This window comes from Anguilla rostrata, chromosome 2, assembly GCF_018555375.3.
Source record: "Anguilla rostrata isolate EN2019 chromosome 2, ASM1855537v3, whole genome shotgun sequence".
NCBI classification, from domain to species: Eukaryota; Metazoa; Chordata; class Actinopteri; order Anguilliformes; family Anguillidae; genus Anguilla; species Anguilla rostrata.
Genome location: NC_057934.1, coordinates 71499809 through 71516251, shown reverse-complemented (window position 1 = coordinate 71516251; position 16443 = coordinate 71499809). Strand labels below are relative to the sequence as shown.

At 44.2% G+C, this 16443-nt stretch overlaps 1 protein-coding gene across 1 annotated transcript; it reads right to left on the bottom strand.

Moving 5' to 3' along the window:
* Positions 1 to 1804: 1804 nt before the first annotated feature.
* sox9a (SRY-box transcription factor 9a) lies at positions 1805 to 6670 on the bottom strand. The gene is made up of 3 exons (XM_064324358.1): positions 5794 to 6670; positions 5082 to 5332; positions 1805 to 4647 (listed from the first exon to the last, which is right to left on the bottom strand). Exons 1-3 carry the CDS (start codon positions 6228 to 6230, stop codon positions 3869 to 3871), a joined length of 1467 nt encoding a protein of 488 aa, XP_064180428.1. The 5' UTR covers positions 6231 to 6670; the 3' UTR covers positions 1805 to 3868.
* Positions 6671 to 16443: the final 9773 nt, after the last annotated feature.

The window sequence follows — 16443 nt, the reverse complement described above, 5'->3', positions numbered from 1 at the left end:
TCTCGGCTGCCTGGGAGACAGGCAGGTGGGTAGGCAACAGGCTGCAGTTCAGAAAATGACTGATGTTTCATGACCTGATGTGCATGCATATGTGTGTGTTTGTGTGTGTGTGTGCTGGTGTGTGTTTGAGTGTGTGTGTGTGTGTGTTTACTTAAAGTTTCTGCAGTGCGGGTCTGGAGTTGAAGGCACTGGCCAATGCAAAACTGATGCCTGTTAACCAGCACAATCTGGCCGACCACATGCGCACCCAGCCTATTAAAAAGTGGCTCTCACTCTGCATAAACGTAATGCATCCAATCAAATGTGCAATCAGCCAATGTACCGGTCTAATCTGATCAATTATTGGCCAATTTCGCAATGTAATCTGACCAATCATAGGTTCACCCGATTCATTAAATTATATCAAACATCTGGTCTGCATTGGACTGCAGAGTAAGGCAACTGATGAGTCAGATATGTTAGCTGTAGAGAGCCCGGGTGTCTCTTTACTGGTTAACCCTTTATGGTGTAAGATCACAAATATGTGATTAGAATGTTATTAACTGAACATTCTAATGCTGATGTCACAGTCACTGCTGGTAGTCAAAAGCAATGGAGTTCTAGAACACTGACAAAAAAAAAACACTTTAAACAAGCCTACTCTTCAAAGGGTTAAGGATGTGTTTCAGCGTTTGTTGGCTGTATCTGATCTCAAGGGAACCACGAAAGTCGCTTCTGGGCATGACACCCCTGCTCTATATTTTATGAGCACAACAGTTACACATTATTATATATATTTCTGTATCTGAGCTCATTGCATTCCTTTAAGGCCATTCGGGTTGTTAAACATGACATTTTAATATAACCAGAATAACTGAGTCAAACACCCTGGCGCAGTTTCCCTCTCCTTTTGAGTGTTACCTTCATGTAATCATCCCTCCATATCATCCTGCTGACACTGAGTTTTTTTGGACTTTTGGAATGTTTTTTTTTTTTAATTCTAGGTCAGTGTTCTAGAACCGCGTTGCTTTCAGCTGTCGTCACGCACGGCAGTGATCGTTACATCAGCAACGGAATGCTCGGGTAAGAACATTCTAATCACGTATTTGTGTTCGTACGCCGTAAAGGATTAGGAGGTGTTGCAGTTGAAGGTCTTTAAAACGGTAGCAGGACGCTGCGGGTCTTTGCAAACGACCGGCTCCTGGTGAGGAACGAGGTCTCCCCCGTAAACAGGCAGAGTTTTATGTGCAGCGAGGGAGTCGCTCGTTCTCACTGGAGCTGCCGGGGAACACAATGAAACGCTCCACAATGGGCTTCTGCAGCACCCCGCTGCCACGGCTGACGCAATAGAAAGTTCCAGAAAAAAAGGACTCCAAGTTCGACACACACACACACACACACACACACACACACAGATATACATGCACACCCCCCCTCCCCCCTCCCCCACACACATACAGATATACATGCACACACCCACACACACACAGATATACATGCACACACCCACACACCAAAACACATGCACACAATCACATACACACACATACAAACTTGTACTCCGGTGTGCACACACACATGCACACACACAGACATGCATACGCACACTCACTGGTAATAATATGTATATGTATATGCACAAATTTTTTATTGATATTCATGTTAAGTGCTTTCCTTGACTATTACATTTAAAATAAACCTTAAGATTTGAGTTGTTGCGGGAAATAGGATTTACTTTTGTAACTGACTGTTGAAGTTGAATATACAGTAGCAAACTGGTTAAAACAGTACGCTTGTTCCCAAACCAAACACAATACATTCAATGTGATTTTTTTTCAAGATTTTCTTGTTTATTGCAAACAATATCATACAAAAGATAAGCTTCTTTAAAAGACAATAACATGTTAAACTTGTCTAAGAAAAAAAGGATTTGTTCACTTGCATTAAAAGATTCTCCATGTCAGTATTAAGATATGAAATACAGAATATCAAATAAATCTTTTTTAAAAATAAAAAGAATGCTGGTACTTTTATGAACAAAAATGTTCAGCCACTGCTTCAAATAAACGTTTCTTCATATTCTGTATGAAAAACAAATTTTCCAGTTTCTTGTTAAAGAATTTCAAATCAAGATTTATCACAATCAAAAGTAATATGTACACAACTAGATGCCAAAGAACAAATAAACATTTAAAATAGAAAAATTTTCAAATGATAAATAAACAAGATGGTTACAATTTGTACCAAATTTGAACAAGAACAGCTTTCTGCAAAAGACAAAAACAGTATGCATATGTTTTATATTCCGAAATTTTAATTAGTTGTATACAGCTGTATTAAAGAATAAAACACAAATAATTACTTTGAAATAAAATTAATCTACTAATAAATAAATTAAACTGGTTAAGACCGGTTAGGGGCTCGGGGTGGGGGTGGGGGGGTTGGGGGTCTGTAATTAAAGACAACATGGCTGTGGCCTGCTGGGAACAGTCACGGAGGGGGGTCAAAGGTCACTTCCTGTGGCTGCTGGCACTTCCTGTCAGAAAGTGAAGTACAGTCTCAGCACTTCCTGTCAGAAAGTGAAGTATAGTCTCAGCACTTCCTGTCAGAAAGTGAAGTATAGTCTCAGCTGTAGTTATTTCAGTGTGCGATGGCATGGCCGTCGCCACGGAAACAAACAGGCACCTCTGGTGTAAACTTCTTGCATCTTTAACAGACGACGAAAAAAAACTAACAAACAAAAACAAAACTGAACTACTCCTACATCTGACGTAACCTTGCACGGTGAGTTAAAACAACTCGGGACGGTCCGCGGGGCGAAATTTAAGAAACGCCAAGCAGGACCTTTGGTGACCAGATCGTTAAATTAAAAAGAACAGACATGGCTGTCTCAGGCTGGTAATTTTCCGATCCACATACTTAGTACATCTTATCACCTTTTAAAAGTGTTATATACAGAAACGTATGCAGAACCAAAAGCGCAACACACGGCAGAGTTTTCAACAAAAAAAAAAAAAGATGAAGGAAGAAAAGGGATACGTTTGCTGACTGTATAAAAATATGTCAGAAAAGAAATAAGGCCTTGAAGAGACTGCACTACAGAAAGTGGTTTATAGCAGATTCAGGAAAAAAACAAACAAAAAAGAAGAATGCTTTAAAAAAATTAAAAAAGAAGGTATAAATCCCCCACCCCCAAAAAATAAACTTCAAAAACAAAAAAGGAAGAAAAAAAAACATACACAGTACATACTAAAACAATTATTAATACGTCCTCACAGAGGATTATATATTTCCTTTTTTCTTCTGTTGTAAATTATGGCTAAAAATATATATTTATATATATAATTATCACAAGTCCTCGTATGAAGGCACAGCGTGAACCATTCGCATATTTTCAGGTTTCAAGTCCAGCTTTTCTCATCGCGTGTCTCCGGTGTGTCCAGCTCTGGCTCGCTGAGAGACCTCTCCAGCCTCTGGGGTCAGACTGCTCAATGCCCTCGACATCCCCACCAGGTGTGCGTGTGTGTGTGTGTGTGTGTGTGTGTGTGTGTGTGTGTGTGTGTGTGCGTGTGTGTGCGTGTGTGTGTGTGTGTGTGTGTGCGTGTGAACAGTCATGGAACATGGACATTTTTAAAATTCAATTCAGGAACTAAATTTTAAGTACGTGTCCTGTATTAAATTGAAAAGTAATTTACGCCCCCACCCCACCCCACCCCACCCCACCCCACCCCAAACCTGGTGTCGACACACTCCCTCTCTCTCTCCTTCTCTCTTCCCCTGTCTCTCCCATCTTTCTCCCCATCTCTCTGTCTCTCCCCATCCCTCTCTCCCCCTCCCTCTGTCTCTCCCCATCCCTCTCTCTCTGTGTCTCCCCCCATCCCTCTCTCCCTCAGGGCCTGGAGAGCTGTGTGTACACAGGCTGCTGTTCCCAGCTCTGGGGGCTGTGTGAGTTTTGGGGGACGGAGGGGACCCCCGCGGTGTCTGCGATGGGGGTGTACATGGGCCTCTGGCCAGGGGGGCCCATGTAGGCGAAGCCGGAGTAGAGGCCGGATGCCTGGCTGTAGTAGGAGCCGCCGGAGGTGGCGCCGCCCTGGTGGTCGGAGTACTCGTACTGCGGGGCGCGCGGCGCAGCCACCCCGGGGTAGGCGGCGGGGGCGGAGCCGTAGTGCTGCAGGCTGAAGGAGCCGTAGCTGATTGGCTGCGGCGAGCCCTGCTGCTGCTCGCTGTAGTGACTGGGGCTCAGCTGCTCCGTCTTAATGTGCGTGGGCCTCTGCTCCCCCCCCAGGGCAGAGAGCGGGGGGTTCTGCTGCTGCTGCTGCTGTTTGGACATCCAGCCGTGCGCCCCTCCCCCTCCGGACGCCTGCCCCGCCCCGTAGCTCCCCCCGTAGGGCGCCGCCGCCCCCCCAGCGGAGACGCCCGGATGGCTGTTGGGCGGCAGGTACTGGTCGAACTCGTTGACGTCGAAGGTCTCGATGTGGCAGATGACCTCGCTGCTCAGCTCGCCGATGTCCACGTCCCGGAAGTCGATGTTGAGCTGCCGCCCGGTCGCTCCGGCAACGCCGCCCGCCTCCTGCAGGGGGCGCCCCTCCCGCTTCAGCTCCACTTTGCCCGGCTGCTGCGTGTCCGTTTTCGGGGTGGTGGGCGGGGTGGGGGGGCCCTGGGACTGCCCTGTGGAGGAAGAAGGGGAGGGGGAGGAAGAAGGAGTTATTAAAACTACCGCGAGCAGAGCACAACGTGATGGAGAGATAAGCTTTTATTAGTTTTCTTCCCAGAAAAAAAAAAGAATGGTATTATCATAGGGAGGTTTTCACAAGGAAGAGATAAGCTGGCGGCAAGGAAAGGTGTTGTATTTGCACTGCAGCTCATAAACTGTGTAATTATTCACAGCCTAGTCCTTGCTAGACTGCCTCAACGTAGGCATTTCATCATCCTAGTTTTAGAATCATGCATCGAAAACACAAAATTATGAATATAAGAAATATACATATCGTCGTTATGTATATGTAGGCTATATATATAGTTCGTCGTTCAACACGGCGTTCAGACGCGGGTTTTTGTTGTTTATTTGTTTTTTGTTTTGTTTTGTTTTTGTCGGTAGTTACCTGAATGTTCTTCTGGGGAGTGCACCTCGCCCAAGCTGGACGCGGGCGAATCCGCCTGCTGCAGTGCCTTGAAGATCGCGTTGGGTGAGATGTGGGTCTGCTCGCAGCCGTCCTCGCCCTCGCCCTGCCCGTTCTTCGCGGACTTTCTCCGCCTAGGCTGGTACTTGTAATCGGGGTGATCTTTCTTGTGCTGCACGCGCAGGCGCTCGGCCTCCTCGACGAACGGACGTTTTTCTCCCTCGTTCAGCAATCTGAAGCGAAGAGGAATATGCAACGTTAATGCACGGACGGGTAAAGACGTTTCGCTGAAACTTTTCTGGACCAAAGCAGATACCTCGAAAGTCGTTATTTATAAGTAAACGTGGTTTAAGATACTTTTAAGAAAAAACGTCGTTAATTTGGAAAACCAAAAGCTCGCAATTCTTTGATATTTGTAACAAAACGCAAAATAAACTAACAACAACACTTAATGCCAGTTTAAAATGCCGTATCAATGGCACACACATATGCAAAATATACATAACTCATGACAGGCAATTCATAGTTGCCGAATACAACCCATGACAAATCCTCTGAATATCAAGGAGAGCCGTCAACGGTTTGCAGCGTTTCGATTCTGCAGCTGTACCATGCGAGGCAACACTGCAGACGTTTGCTCGGCGTCTATAAAAACAGAGAAAGAAAAGCGGCAAATAAATAAATAAAAACGTACCGCCACAGCTTCCCGAGCGTCTTGCTGAGCTCGGCGTTGTGAAGATGCGGGTACTGGTCCGCCAGCTTCCTGCGCGCGGCTTGCGCCCACACCATGAAGGCGTTCATGGGTCGCTTCACGTGCGGCTTGTTTTTGCTGGATCCGTTCACCCTTACGGGCATGGGCACGAGGGTCCAGTCGTAGCCCTTCAGCACCTGGGACACCGCCTCGCGGATGCAGACGGGGAATTTGTCATCCTCGTCCTTCTTGAATTCGACCAGCTGACCGTCCGCTCTGGCCAGGCTGTTGTCGCGCGGGCGTGTGTTCTCGGCGTCAGACCCAGATCCGGAAGGACAAGGAGACCCAGCAGAATCCTCTGACATACTCGGGCTCGGCACGTCAGATAGACACTTATCTTGCTCGTCTGTCATTTTTAAAAAGGGGTCGAGTAGATTCATACGAAAGTATTAGGTGGACGACTACAGGTGAAATTGTCAGCTGAATGAAGGAAGGTTTCAGCCTGCCCTGGCTGAATAAAATAACCTTCCAGTACGAGTTGAAGAAAACACAATAGCTACAAATTTGATTTGCTCCAGCAAGCATAAAAAGAAAAAAGTTCGCCGAATGTCCCTTTGACAATTCAAGCTGTTATTTATAACAAGCACGAGCGCTTTCCAGAAAAATAATAAGTTACCTCGCAATCATACCGCTTCAAGTCTGCGAGCTTTTCATCTCTTGAATAACGAACGTCGATGCGATTTGTTTAAACCTCTGTGGACAAAAACGCGAGAATGTTCCCTTTCTGTATTATTTCCAAGTTGCCCGTGAGTTTTGAAGACTGGAGCGCACTTGCAAAGTGCCTTTTTATAAAGACAAGCCACAAGTTAGACAGCACAGCGTGGATTGGGCCGGAGAGCTCGGGGCGGAGACAGAACACGATCCTTCTCTTTTCCTCGTAAGATTAACTAATAAATGCCTGCAAATCGAGCTTTTACATAAATAAAATATGCAATCGTAAAAAAAAAAAAAAAACTACACTATTAGGCGCAGTCAACTTCAGCGTAACTACTGGTGCTTAAATGAATCTAGTAAAACGCACAATTTCGCCATATATGCGTTGGAGAGCCATAACTAGTTATTTTCTGGCGACCGTTTTCGCCTGTGAATTGATTTTTCTTATAATTATATTGATACCTGTGAAAAACTGGAATAAGGATTTTTGAGTTTTATCCATATTCTTTCTGCTTAATAACCTTTCTGTCTTCCACCTGATTAAAACTCATTGTAATTTGTTTGCGCTATTCGTAAAGTTTTGCTTATCGCTACTTACACCATGCAATAAACAAGATATAATTCATTATATACTCACAATTAAATACAGACTTCGCTGTCGTAAGCATTTTTTATGAATCAGTCGTTCGTGACATCGTGCTCTCACATCCGCTATATTAAAGCGTATATATTTATAAAATATTTCAGTGGTCATAAGGTGGTAGTATTAATATCAGTAATGTTGATAGAACAGGTCGTATTATCATAGTAATGACATATGAAACGCCATGAAATTTCGACTTCCAAAACTGTTTAAGTATCAGTTAGACACCGCTGCCACGTTGAACCTCTCGTGACTTATTTATTCATTAGAATATACAATGGTGAAAACTTTTTAGTGCAACCTATTTTTGTAGAAGTGTCATGAGAAAATCTGACAGTTTAGTAAAACTCCTTCGGCCCGAAGTCGATTTTAGTAGTTGACATTTTCTTTGCAAATTTGTAAGGTATAATCTTAGTTGTTGTTATTATTATTATTATTATTATTATTATTATAACAATAATAATAATAATTAGGAAAAAGTGAACGTTACCTCTCGCGGAAAACTCTACCGAAATCATGTGTTCAATATTGATCGATAGGGGGAGACAACGGTCCAGAAACTCAAGATTAGTCGCAGTTTTGCATAGAAGCACGAGGTTGAGAGACATTCCAACACGAGACCGTTCGTTTACTCCGATCAAGAAAAATTTGTCAATAATTATTATTATTTTTAAAAATATATATTATTATTACCATGATTGTATTTTATTTAAAATTTTTATTAATATGTTATTTGTTTATTCATTCCATTTTTTCCAACTTTGCTTATTCTGAATTCGTTTTTTTTAGTTTCATCTGTTGTCAAATGTTGCGTCCCCAAAAACTCTTCTGTCATGAAAATGTTTTTTTTTTACATACTCATAATTTTATTTTATGCTTCAATGTGATACGAAATTATCAAAACATCGCTTAACGAGTAGGTAAACATAACCAATATTGTTCAGTTTTAATGACACTTAACGTCCTCATCAGACACACAACGTCCTCATACCAAACACAGAGAAAAAAACGGTTCCTTTTAAATCACGAAAAGTAAATATCTGTCGCAAACGACGGTGTGCAACAGTTTTGCTTGTATATAAAAAAAAATAGTGCGGCATCAGAGAGAGCGCACAAGTCCGGCTACTCTGTTCAAGCGCGGGCACGCGCACAACATGTACCGGCGAAACTAGCCTACTCCACAGTCACTCTACTTCTCGTTCATCTCCTCTATCAAGTAGCAGTCCCGTCATTCTAGTCAGGCATTTCGTCAACAATATACGATATACAACAGAAAATGTGTTTGCAGTATGCCAATACCGCGCCTTACGTTGAGGCATGTGTGCCTCTTTGTGCAATTTGGAAACGGAAAAAACTATTTATAGCTGATGATGCAATGTTGATCTATTTATATTACTCTACGTAACGTTTCACACTACGGGGACAGTGATGTCAGTAGGCTATATGCCTCGCGACGCGACATATCCAGAGCCTAGAAACCTGTTTTCAAAAAACTTTTTCCCCCTCCTTTTCTAAATGATCAATTGAAATATTCGAAAACAAAACGCCCTCGCTGCAAACTCAAGTTAATATGAAAAATATATTGAAAAATACTGTGCTATTGACCCTGACAATTTGAAATGCAATATGCATGACTGAAAGCGTTTGGATATATCGGTGATATGATAAAGTGGTGTCCTTAAATCTGAGAAATAAGATCAGTCTTGATGTATAGATATTTTTTTGATACATGAGATAAAATTATAAACTGTTCGAACATTAGCGCGAAACTGATGAATTATATCCGAAATAAACTAATCTATTTAAATGAATTATTTCAAACCATTATCGAAAAGCAGGGATTTATAACAAGTAACTGGCGGTGATAATCGAATAATTCTTGATTTGCACACACCTGCTCATTTCCCCGTATTAGCCTGCCTCGTGTGTCCTTTAAACTTATCTGTATTGACCAATAAAAAGACCAATGCACCAATCAAACGTGGGTGTAGGCCAGGGGAAGTTAAAATGGAGCATTTAATTGGGCTGAAATGTGTAAGGCAACAGGCCTGACAGGTCAAATGACTGAATGTCAGTGACCGAAGACATTCGAGACACTGAGAATAAATATCCCCCTTTTTTTTCAGATGCCAAAATTACCTAACCGAACTCTCTCTCTCGCTCGCGCGTTCTCTCGCTCTCTCTCTCTCTCTGGCGCTTGTTTATTGCGCGTGACAACAGTGTCTTTGTTATCGAAAAGAGTTCAGGCGCTAATCCGGGAATTAAGCGCTAGAAACCAAATCTCAATCCGTCGCTTTTAACTTCGAGTCCCGAGTCCAAGGGTCAAAGGCATCGACGCGTTTGCTCTTCCTGCTAGGTTAATGAAAAAAGTTTCTAATCAAGATTTATGTTACGATTTTTTTTTTCAAAGCTATTTAAAACAGTAAAAATCTACACATCTTTAATGTTAGGACCAAACTTGCTTTGTCGATGCAAGTGCAAGCATGGATAGCACACTGGCCCGTTATATTTAAAATTCTATATCATACATTATATTTCTGAGATGATTGCATGAATAGCCTAGACACAGTTTAAAATGTTTTACCCTCTCTCAACTTTTAACTTTAGACCATGCTTTCTGCCTAATCTGTATAACGATAATATAATGAACATAACGAATAATTATCATGTAACTATACTAGATAATAAACAGGAACAATCGCAATTTTCATATTATGTGCTGTTTTGCTTATTATTACTACTACTACTACTACTACTACTACTACAGCAGCATACGCATTAGTAGTAGTAGTGTGTCTTGTAGTGACTATAGTAAAGTCGTAGTAGAAGAAGACCTTTTTCTCTCAGTATTATTTAATTGACAATTCGTCTGAACCTGGACGTACAAAAGCATTACTTGTTTTTTCGCGCTTAATTGTAAATTTTACGGCCACCCCTGCACTTCCCAACACACACGCACACGCACACACACACACTCGTTCTACCTGTGCAGCCTCGGTTTTTACTGCAGTCTCTAGCTAATGCTTTGTCGTGTAATTGTTTATTTTGCTTAGTAAAGTTGTGGAAATGTAATTTTCGGGGTAATGTGGGCCGCATGTGTGCTTTGCTAGGCTACCTGAAGTTTCGCATCTAATAGTTTACAGATGTCTCTGTGAGCGACTCTCTCTCTCTCTCTCTCTCTCTCTCCCTCTCTCTCTCTCTCTCTCTCTCTCTCTCTCTCTCAGCGGGCACATGTGCTGCTTCGTTGAAGCGAAAGGAAACTCAGACTTCTGGATGTTGTAAAGTTGTTTGTTTGTATTATGTCAACCCCCCGAAACGCCGAATCAGCCCGTAATCCTATCTGCAGCTCAGCCTAATTCCAGAACCCTGCCCCGTTTCTAAATACAGAAATTTAACTATGCGCGTCTTGATTCCCGTCGGCCTCGCCGTTTCGCGTTTATTTACACGGCGCTTGTTTATTTAAGATATTCACATTTTAACCGCTCTTACTATAAACAGAAAATGGCATTTTTGAGTTTAGTCAACAGATATTCCCCCGTTCTACCAGTTGCGCGTGGCGGGTAGAAAAAACAGCGCCTTGTTGATTTATGGAGAGAAAAACTACTTTTGTAAACTAGACTTGGTTGAAGGTGCGTCTGTCTCATCACCTTACGATGTTCTGTGAACAAGTCGCCTTGAAAGTTCGTGCCGCATGTAATTACTTCTTTTTTTCCCAGATAACACTGCCAAGCTTGTTTTGTAATGTAGCCTGGGCTATACAACCAGCTGGTTACAGTGGTTTGAGAAACATGAATTTGATTTCAACGGAACGACCAGAACCATTGCCAAACCCTAGTTTACCGGCACTGTTATACTGTGTGTGCGTGCGTGTGTGTGTGTGTGAGAGAGAGGGAATCGTAAGCTTCGTTCGTGAGGTAAGCCTCTACCACCTGCGCGAGAGGCGCATCGTCCACACGAACACCTCGCGCGCACGTAATAAACTTACTACACCACAGAAGATTTTTGTGCTCGCGCCCTGAACCAAGTGATCGCAATACATAAACTACACCTACGCGGCATACTGTCGAAATAATAAGGTATCCGATTCAAAAAGAAAGTAAAAAAACGCGATAACAACATATGGTCGAAGCCACATATTTTCCACCCCGTTCACTCCCCCACGTTTTGCATCGAGTCAACGGCAACATAATTTCCCACCTAAATCCTCATTTTCTGGCAACTTTAGTTTTTTTTTTCTTGTTTTCGAATATAAATGTTTACATGGGTGGACCAAAATCTTGCTGTATGTGTTATTACGGTCTTCCTACCTGCCAACTTTCCTCCGCGTTTCGACAGCGATAGCGACTGCATCCGCGAGAGAACTTTGTGATGCTGTCTCATTGGACTGGGAGACTCAGAAGAGGGCGATTAAAACAATCCAAAAAAAAAAAAAAAAAGAGCTACATTTTAAACAGCAATTAAACATTCGTTCCTTTGGCCTGAACTTAAATAGATTCGTATGTATTTTTTTTCCTATGCTGACAGTTATGTAAAACAATTATGAAAAACTGTTGTATAAGTCCGGAAATAAATAAATACAACCGACTCTGAAAATTAAATTTAAATTACAGCCTGATAGGCCCGTCAGCTTCACCTGAAATTACTGTTTCAAGTCGGGCAATTTTTTTTGAAGTGCCGTGAGCAGACAGCCCTCTCTCTCGCCGGTAAAGTCTCCATGGTGAAACAGGAGCATGTCCACAACTGGCCCCTTTTATGTCGACTAAATGAAAATGTGTAATTATCCCGGTTGAGATAATTATCTCTGAAACACAAGGCTAATTTGACATTGTTTGAGCTGGCGTTATTCCCTAGTGCTGGAATATATGTTCTTTCTGTTTCTTTTCTTTCTGTTTGGCATTATACCAAAGCCCCCTTCCTTTCTTTGTATCAATTGCCAGTGAGAAAGAGAGTGTGTGAGGTAGAAAGAAACACACAGAAAAAATGTGTGTGTGTGTGTGTGCATGTGACTGTGTATCTTTGTGCATGTGTGTGTACAAGTGCGTGTGTGTATGTGCATGTGTGTGTGTATGTATGCATGTGTGTGCATGTGTGTGTGTGTATGCGTGTGTGTATGTCTGTGCGCATGTGCATGTGTGTGTATATGTATGCACGCATGTGTGCGTGTGCATGTTTGTGTGTATGCCCATGTTTGTGCGTGTGTATGCATATATGCATGTGTGTGTGTGTGTGTGTGTGTGTGTGTGTGCGTGTGTATGTGTGTGTGTGCGCGCTGTCTCTCATAGGCACGCACAAGTTCACGGTCCTTGGGAAACTTCTCAGTTTGACTTCAAGCCATGGCGTAAAAAATCAGGGCAAACAGGCTAAAGCACTGTTTCTGACACCCCCACCCCCCTGTCAGACACATAAAAACAGCTTCTCTCCTAAAACAAAACGTTCGGGAGAACCCTCTGCATGTTCCTCAGTGTGGAAAACCAGAAGCCTCCAGACCTGCCCTCTGAATGTCGTAGAACCAAACATTCTCTTCCCCCCGGGGGCTCAGAGAACCAGAACCTCCAAAACCCCACCCCCCACAATCCCCCACAACCCCCCCGCACCACCCACAAGCCCCCTCAAGGGGCACAGGAACTTAAGGGCAGTGGAAGCTAAGCTATTACTTGCAGAAAGTCAACTACACCTGATATAGGCGGCGGCAGTGTAGCACAGTGCTACACACAGTGGGTAAGGAACTGGGCTTGTAACCGAAAGGTCGCAGGTTCGATTCCCGGGTAAGGACGCTGCCGTTGTACCCTTGAGCAAGGTACTTAACCTGCATTGCTTCAGTATATATCCAGCTGTATAAATGGATACGATGTAAAAAGTTATGTAAGTCGCTCTGGATAAGAGCGTCTGCTAAATGCCTGTAATGTAATGTAATGTAATATAGGCATTGATACAGTCACACGCACACATACACACGCACACATACACACGCAGACACACACACACAAACACACACATACACACACACACAAACACACACATACACACACACAAACATAGACACACACACACACACACACACTCACACACAGGTGGCAGGCGCATTGAGCAGTAAGAGATATTTATTTGGGTGCTGAGAGTCCTAACTCTCCCCCAGACTCCCTCTAATGACAGAGCCACAGCAAGGTGCAAGGCCTGCTGGGGGTAAACGCTGTGGGACAGGGCATCACTGGTGCATTCTGGGAAAACACTCTAGCCCCTCCTTCCCTGTGCAGGGCGCAGAGCTGGAGCCTATCAGAGCCCTGGTCCCGGAGCAGGGTTCCACATCCTAGTTCCTGGAGGCCCGGGGTGTATTCTGGTCCGTGTCCCAAACATTTATTCTGGCCCAGGTTTCTAAACAGCTGTATGCATTAACTCTGGCTCCCTCCCATGTGGAACCACAGTGAAATGTTTTCACCAAGGACACATGCCCCATCTGCAGCTGTGCCAAAACACGTTAGGTTAAATAAATTACTGGGCAAATTGAATGGTTAAGAGAGGAAGTTGGCATGAAATCCCAAAATGGTTTGGCCCTTGTCGTGCGCCCTTGTTCTGGCGCTTCTAGGGGGGCCTGGTGGATACACTGGGATCCCCTCCAACCACTTTCTACAAGTTTTTAAAACAGCTCGGCCCTTTACTCTGGTTTGGCGAGTCTGACAGAAATGATACTCTTCTACTTAGGATTGCACACCTGGCCAGCCTTTCCATAATGCACCGCAATGCATTATGGGAAATATGTCTGCAATGAGTCTCTTCTAGATAACTGGCTGAGGAGGCGGGAGGGCTGGCATCTACAGTACTTCCTGGGAAGTTTGCGTGGATGTGGTTTGTGTGTGTGTGTGTGTGTTTTTTTTGTGTTTTGTGTGCGTATGTGTGTGTGTGTGTGTGTGTATATGTGTGCGTGTGTGTGTTTTGTGTGTGCACGTGTTTGTGTGTGTGTGTGGATGTGTGTGTGTGTGTGTCTGTGTATGTTTTGTGTGTATGTGTGGCTGTAGAAGCAAAGTTGGCCGATATCCTGAGAGAGAGAGAGAGAGAGAGGGGATGGAGGATGAGGAATCGGAAGAAAGAGGTAGAGAGATTTTTTTTCCCCCTCTTGACAGACCTTCGCTGAACTTTCAAGTCAAACGCAAACCTAATAATCCAAAAAAAAAAAAAAAAAAAAAAACCCTGAGAAAATTTAATTTGAAAAAGTAGAAGAATGAGAGAAAGATAAGCAAGCATAGCTGCAGGCAGCCCCTGCCATGATAACAGTGTTTGTGCATCACGCTTATTTGGAATAACCTTCACTTCCACAGCCCAGCCAATCAGCTAACGGCACACCACACCTGTACCCATATGTCATCAGTTACAATAGATGGCATGAGGGTGGAGGTGTGGTTGAGCAGCAAGCAGAGTAGAAATTACACCCCCCACCCACCCCCACACCGACCCCCACCACCCCAAAATGGGAGACATAAAAACCTCTGATACAGCAGAAATCTGGAGTGAAACTAGGCGCAAAGTCAGCACATTTTTCTGACTTCTGACTTACTGAATCGCACGGAGCAGACACAAGCGCTCGACGTTTACTGCATTGGTTTGTATTTTTAATTTTTTCGCGGAACCTGCTGTACTCTGCTGGCAAACTTTATGCTTAACTTGCTCCAAGATCCACTAACCTTTTTATCGCTTGGGTTTACTGTAATTGATGGGCTTTATTGTAGCGCTCCAGATAGCGGTAATCTCCGCGCTGCTGGCCCGGTAGAGCGTCCGCTGATAGGCTATCTGCGGATAAGGAAACGCGTGTCGAACCTGCAGGTCCTGCCAAGCCCTCACACAGAGGAGCATGTGGAGTCTTTTTTAAATTTATCTCTTAGGTAATAAAGCCAGAAAGGCAAAACGCCAACCATATGACTATCATGACTGTGAACAATACTCTACTGTATACTACTACAGTACTCTAATACTACAGTACTGCTACTGCAAGGATTACTGTAATACTACTTTGCAGTTATAGTCAACAAATACTGCCCTTAACATTACCTCTAACATATGATGTACTGCTCTACACCATCACACAACACCTCCACACACACAACATGCCACACACACACTGACACCACACCTCCACATTCCATGGCATACACAACACACCAACACAATACACACACACACACCTACACATAACACATAACACACACCACACACACCACACACTACACACCCCATACACATACCACACACACACACACACACCACTCACACATACACATACACACACACACACTCACACCACTTGCATACACACACACACACACACGCACTCACATCACACACACTCACACACACATACCACACATCTCCACCACTCACACACACACACTACCACAACCACACACACTCACACTACACCACCAGCATACACCACACACACCACCCACACACACACACACACACACTCACACCACTCGCATACACACACTCACACACACACACACACACACACACCGCTCACACTCACACCACATAAACAGACACACCCATCAACACACATACACACACCCACACACACACATACACACACACACACTCACATACTGTGTGTGTGTGTGCGCTCTCCACATCATTACCATGCTGACTCAGCGTCTCTGACTGTGCTCCCTGATCCGGCCCGGCGAGGTAATCGAAGTTTAACCGCCCATGATGTCATCCCCTCTCGCCCCTGTTTGTTCTGTCTGCGCCTGCAAACCACCTGTGTTCCCTGCTGCCCAAACCCCACTGCAACACCGCCCAAAAAAAAGAAAGCCCCACTCCCTGTGACGGAGGCCAGGCCGCTAAATTTAGCCCCCCAGACGTAGGCTGCAGCGGGGACAGAAAGGGTGGTAACCGCTTCTTCGGAAGGGCAGCTCACCGGGCGGGGTCAGGGCGGGGTCAGGGCTCTGGTGCTGCACCGCACTCTGCTGCCATGTTCAACACTCACACTCAAAGGTGACTCAAAGGTTTTGGGGGGTTGTATTACAGTTGATGCCTTGAATCCATGCAACAGAAATCACTTCAGAGACTGTCTCACCTGTCCTCTACTACCTGTCCTGTCTTACCCGTCCTCTACTACCTGTCCTGTCTTACCCATCCTCTACTGCCTGTCCTGTCTCACCTGTCTGCTCCTTCCTGTCCTGTCTCACCTGTCCTCTACTATCTGTCCTGTCTCACCTGTCTGCTCCTTCCTGTCCTGTCTCATCTGTCCTCTACTATCTGTTCTGTCTGCTCCTTCCTGTCCTGTCTCCCCGTCCTCTACTACC

Bases quoted from the DNA above. Each gene is read 5' to 3' on its own strand.
- sox9a (XM_064324358.1), bottom strand. From the start codon at position 6,230: ATGAATCTACTCGACCCCTTTTTAAAAATGACAGACGAGCAAGATAAG. The intron at 5,333-5,793 runs GTACGTTTTTAT...TCTTCGCTTCAG, and splicing joins ACGCTCGGGAAGCTGTGGCG to ATTGCTGAACGAGGGAGAAA. The intron at 4,648-5,081 runs GTAACTACCGAC...CTTCCTCCACAG, and splicing joins CTCCCCAGAAGAACATTCAG to GGCAGTCCCAGGGCCCCCCC.